General features: G+C 36.4%; 1 protein-coding gene across 1 annotated transcript; it reads right to left on the bottom strand.

The window, feature by feature from the left end:
• Positions 1-1,933: 1,933 nt before the first annotated feature.
• Positions 1,934-3,086, bottom strand: LOC114318425 (uncharacterized). The gene is made up of 4 exons (XM_082880421.1): positions 2,729-3,086; positions 2,651-2,676; positions 2,478-2,592; positions 1,934-2,418 (listed from the first exon to the last, which is right to left on the bottom strand). Exons 1-4 carry the CDS (start codon positions 3,084-3,086, stop codon positions 1,934-1,936), a joined length of 984 nt encoding a protein of 327 aa, XP_082736547.1.
• Positions 3,087-5,167: the final 2,081 nt, after the last annotated feature.

The raw sequence follows: 5,167 nt of genomic DNA, 5'->3' as shown, positions 1-5,167 counted from the left end.
CTTCTTTGTCCATCATCTCTTTCAAAGATACCTTCTTATCAGTGGAAACACTGAAAAGTCTTGGATATTTTTCTTTAAAATAGAAGCAACCTATCCAATTATCTTTCTAGAACTTAACCTTACTCCCATCATTAACTTTAATCTCAACATTCTCCATAAAAAAATTAAGGAGCCTGGGATTTGATTGTACTACTGATAATATATCCCTCCAAATTCTTGAACTAGAATCGGCAGCCATATGGAAGGGAAGTCATCTTCCCCAGCTCCATATTTGTAGCAAATCTAATTTTTCCAAAGAGCATCATCATCAGACCCAAACCTCCACCACCACTTAGCAATTAGGCTATCATTTTCTATTCTTATGTCCCTTATGCCTAGGCCTCCAAGCTTCTTACTCATTGTAACTTCCTTCCACTTCACTAAGTGAATCTTGCTCTTTAATTCAGTGTCTCTCCACAGAAATGATGCTTGTATCTTATCAAGCTCCTTTACAATTCCAAGAGTCATCCTAAATAAAGACATGTAATAAACTGGAAGGTTGGCTAGAACAGATTTAATTAGAGTCACCCTTCCAGCAAAAGACAACACTCTTCTCTTCTATCCAGCTAATTTAGCTTTGAACTTGTCCACCACTACTGTCCATATTTGATTTCTTCCAGGATTAGCCCCTAATGGTATGCCCAAATACTTGAAAGGAAGTTTATGACTTGTACAATTAAGTCTTGAGGCAAAAACAACAACTGTAGCCTCATCAATACCCATTCCACATATTACACTCTTCTGATAGTTGATCTTCAGACCAGACACTACTTCAAAACATCTTAGGATTCTCTTTATAATTATGAACTACACCCAGTCTGCCTCACAGAATAAAATTGTGTCATTAGCGAATTGCAGATAAGTTACATTCACACCTTTAGCCCCAATCGTAACCTCTCTTATCAGTCCCAGTTCTTTTGATCTTGACAGTAGCATGTTTAGGCCTTCAGTTGCAATGTTAAACAAAAATGGTGAGATTGGGTCCCTTGCCTCAATCCTTTTTGGGTTATCACTTCCTCAGATGGAGAACCATTCACAAGAACTGAGACACTAGCTGAAACTAGGCAAGTCCTCATCCATTCCATCCATTTTGTCCCAAATCCAAACTTACTTAACATATCAAACAAGAAACTCCAATTTACTGTATCATATGCCTTTTCAAAGTCAAGTTTCAATAAAATCCCACTTCTCTTGGTTCTTTTCCACCAGTCTACCACTTTATTTGCCACTAATACTCCATCTAATATGTACCTCCCACTCAGGAATGCAGATTGGGATGAGCTAATGATGTTTGCTATTACAAGCTTTAATTTGTTAGCCAGGATCTTTGAAAGAATCTTATACATGGAGTTTATGAGATTGATTGGCCTAAAATCCTGTATAGTGGTTGGATTTTCCTTCTTAGGAATTAATGTAACAAAAAAGCAATTCAAACCCTTCACCATTTTTCCACTCTCATGGAACTTGGCCATGAATTTGAGTATATCACCATTCATAATCCTCCACCCCTTTTGAATACAAATCAAATTAAATCCATCGGGTCCAGGTGCTTTGTTCCCATCACACTCCTTGATCGCAGCCCAAACTTTTGCTTCTAAGAACTTTTTCACCAACAACTCAGCTTGAGAGGGCTTAATGGACATAAAAACTCCACCAATCTTGGGTTTAAACTTCCACTTTTCTACAAATGCTTCACCAAAATATCTAGCAATTTCTTGTTTCATCTCCTCAGGTTTGTTAAAGGTGTTACCCTTGATAGAAATAGAGTCCATCAAGTTCCTACTCTGCCTCTTGGTAACCAAGATGTGGAAATACCTAGTATTTCTATCTCCTTTAAAGCCCAATTAACTCCAGATTTTTGCAACCAAACCTATTCCTTCATTTTTCTTAGCTTTCATAACTCCCCTTTAACCTCCCGTCTTCTTATTAATTCAGGATCCTGTAGTGGTCTCACCTCAGCAACTAGGTCTAGAGCCTGCATTTCCTCTTCTACTTCTTTGAGCTTGAAATTAACATTCTCAAAAACTTCAATATTCCAAACTTTCAGTGCTTTTTTCAATGCTTTCAATTTGGTCTTTAATCTAAACCTAGCCCAATCATCCACATGAGTGTTTTCCCATACTAATTTTAACAAGTTCATGAAAGTAGGATGGAGAACCCAAATATATAGAAATCTAAATGGCTTAGGCTCCAAATCTCTAACATCTTCCATTAAAATTATCGGGCAATGATCTGATAATAACCTTGACAAACCCCAAAGTTTAAAACTAAACCATTCTAACCATTCTGTATTTACTAAGAATCCATCCAACTTGCTCCATCTTTCCCCTTCTTGTGAGTTGCACCACGTGTACTTCCTCCCTATCATTGGAACATCCACTATTTCCAAATCATTATAAACTCATTGAACTCATTCATCCCACCATCTCTCTTAGTACATCCTTTCCTTTTAGCTATTGTTCTAACTTCGTTAAAATCTCCCCCAATGCACTGGGCTTGGGGAACTTGGATTTTAAATTGCCCAAAGTTTCCCATAACTTCCTTCTCATACTCCTATCATTGGGTGCATAAACATTAACAACCACACATTCAATTGATTGATGAAATTTACCTGAAAGGGTGATACAATTTTTGTTGCTGTAACAGTCAACCAGATCAAACACCTCAGGCTTTTACACACACAGCAAACCTTCGACATTATCATCTGCATCCACTGCCATGAAGCCAACCATATCATTAGGCCACAGAGATTTGACAAAATGCTCTAAAATTCCTGATCTTTTGGTTTCTTGAAACATGACCATGTAAACCTTTTTATGCCTTAAGAACTCTTTCACTCTCTTTCTCTTCTCAATCCTCCACAAACCTCCAATATTCCAAGATACTATCTTCATTAACAACTTGTTTAAACTCCAATTTCTCCAAGGTTGTTTTTTCAAGCAACCACCTTTTCCTTTCCTCTTTGAGGCTTGTACCATGTCTTCCTTTTCTATTAATATAATTTTCTCGATCACCTTTCTTTCCTTACTTTCAAAATCCACGCCCATAGCTTTTCCAATGTGTATTGTTCCTTAAGCTTCATTTTGTAAGTACCTTCTTTTGCTGAATTTCCTGGTTTGTGATACTAATAAAGACATTGCTTCTATTGCAGCCCTAACAATTGCCCCTCGTTGAAATCTATACCTGGACCATGGTTTCTTATGCCTTCATTTTCTTTTTTCTTTTTTTTTTTCCCGTCAGTACGCAGCTGCTCACGGCCATGTGTAGCTTGCTTTTCGTGCTCCTTTTGAATACGATAGCCCTACAGTTTGGACTCCCGTGGTTCTGAATCTGATTTCACAAGTGCAATGTAAAATAGATAAACACAAATGAGTCCAAATCTGGCAATTCTTTTGAAAAATTGATTTTGAATCAAAATACCAAAAATGGACAGCATTGCCAGATTACAGAGTTGCCACCTAAATATTTTTGGAAAATTTAGGAAGCCTGAGACTCGTGCCAAAGGCCACTTATCCGTCATCACCAAAGTGTCTTGGCTCAGGAACTTAGGTATGAGAGGGAAAGGTCATGAATTGAGCACCCCACACACCCGATCAAAGATCGGCCTCTACTAATCATGATGTGATTCTTATTTACATCATATGCTTTTGTTCCGAGTTATTAGGTTATCTTTACTATGTGATGCACACAAGTATAGACTAATTTGCAAGAGTTGGGACACTTTGATTTTATATTTGTTTGAAAAGTGTTTGAATATGTACCACTTGAAAAAGTAATCTCATATGTACATTTAATCAAATCATCCCAATTTTAGTAATTAGCCTTCATCTATAGGCATTCAAACAAGTATATCACTTAAGCACTTAGCCTCATGGAAAACATGCTCGATATGGCAACAATCACATGCATGCAATATGCTAAAGTAATAAATGCTCACCTAGTACTCCAAAGCAAGCCAAAAGAAAATAAAAGAGTTAGAAAAAATGTATGAGTCTAACGATATAAAATGCCTAATGCAACGCATACAACATGTAATTAATAGGCTCAGTTACTAATATGGCATGTGAATCAATTTGATAACATGCAGTTTAAGTATGTATTCAAGAAAGAAGTTGAAATTTGACATGGGTTAGTATGATGAGCCGAACCTCTATGTATGCAAGACAAGTGGATGCAAGTCATGAATATGCTAAGAAAAACATGATGCTACACGTAACCCATCATAAACAAGTAAATAAAAGGGAGAAAGAAATGGGGGTTGGAAGACATACATAATATTACAACTTTGCCCTTGCGCAGGAGGGTCCGAATAAATGTCCTAGCTCATTACCAAATTAACTAACTATTACAATACCAAAATAAATCAGCTACACTAACTAATTATTTACAAATTAGACTTGAGCTAGCTAATTAATTACAACACAATACTAATTAATTACAACACAAAATTAATTAATTAAGTTATTACAAGTTCGAAGGAATTACACTTAATTAATTATAACATACTTAACGAGCTGCAAGAAGGGAGTGTGTAGACACCCCATTTTGACCAGCCCTAAGACTTTGGCGCTTTCTGTTGATTACCCGATGATGACAATTAGAATGTGTTCCCCAGCAGTCCTCAATAAGAAAAATGAAATTTGAGCTTTAAACCCAACCTTCACACATTTTGGCCAAACTATTTTAGACCTTAAGACCCTCTTTTGAAAATATTTTCTCAAATTTTTCTTCGATGTTCCGAGGCTCCCATTTCAATTAAAATATTGCACTTTTCAGTAAACCGAGTAAGGACAAAGTGAAAATAAATGGAAGGGAGGTGAACTCTTTGAAAAAATATTTAAAAAAAATCTTCTTTATAGGTTTGGATAGGTTTGGATTTGAAGGAAACAAGAGGGGATGGAAGAAAACTAGTTTAGGAAAAGAATGAGCGTCAAATCATTAAGAAAGAAATGAACAACCTTTACTAAATTAGGCATATCTCTTTGTACACTTGGACTTCAGATGTGAGGCTATCAAAATTGGAAAGTAGACTTCTGAAGCTTCAATTTAGACCCAAGAACCACCTAAAACCAAGTCCGAATAAGGGAGATATGCCCATTTGAAGTTGGGCATAAGAGCAGATTTTGTT

This window comes from Camellia sinensis, chromosome 7, assembly GCF_055761805.1.
Source record: "Camellia sinensis isolate YWXY chromosome 7, ASM5576180v1, whole genome shotgun sequence".
NCBI lineage: Eukaryota > Viridiplantae > Streptophyta > Magnoliopsida > Ericales > Theaceae > Camellia > Camellia sinensis.
The sequence above is the reverse complement of the archived record's forward strand: the minus strand, read 5'-3'. Positions and strand labels throughout refer to the sequence as shown.

What these genes read in the sequence shown, in the direction of transcription:
- LOC114318425 (XM_082880421.1), bottom strand. Translation starts at nt 3,086, where the DNA reads ATGGGCGTGGATTTTGAAAGTAAGGAAAGAAAGGTGATCGAGAAAATT. An exon ending in TGCAGATGATAATGTCGAAG is followed by an intron (nt 2,677 to 2,728) that starts GTTTGCTGTGTG and finishes TGACTGTTACAG; the next exon opens with CAACAAAAATTGTATCACCC. An exon ending in AAATTGTATCACCCTTTCAG is followed by an intron (nt 2,593 to 2,650) that starts GTAAATTTCATC and finishes ACCCAATGATAG; the next exon opens with GAGTATGAGAAGGAAGTTAT.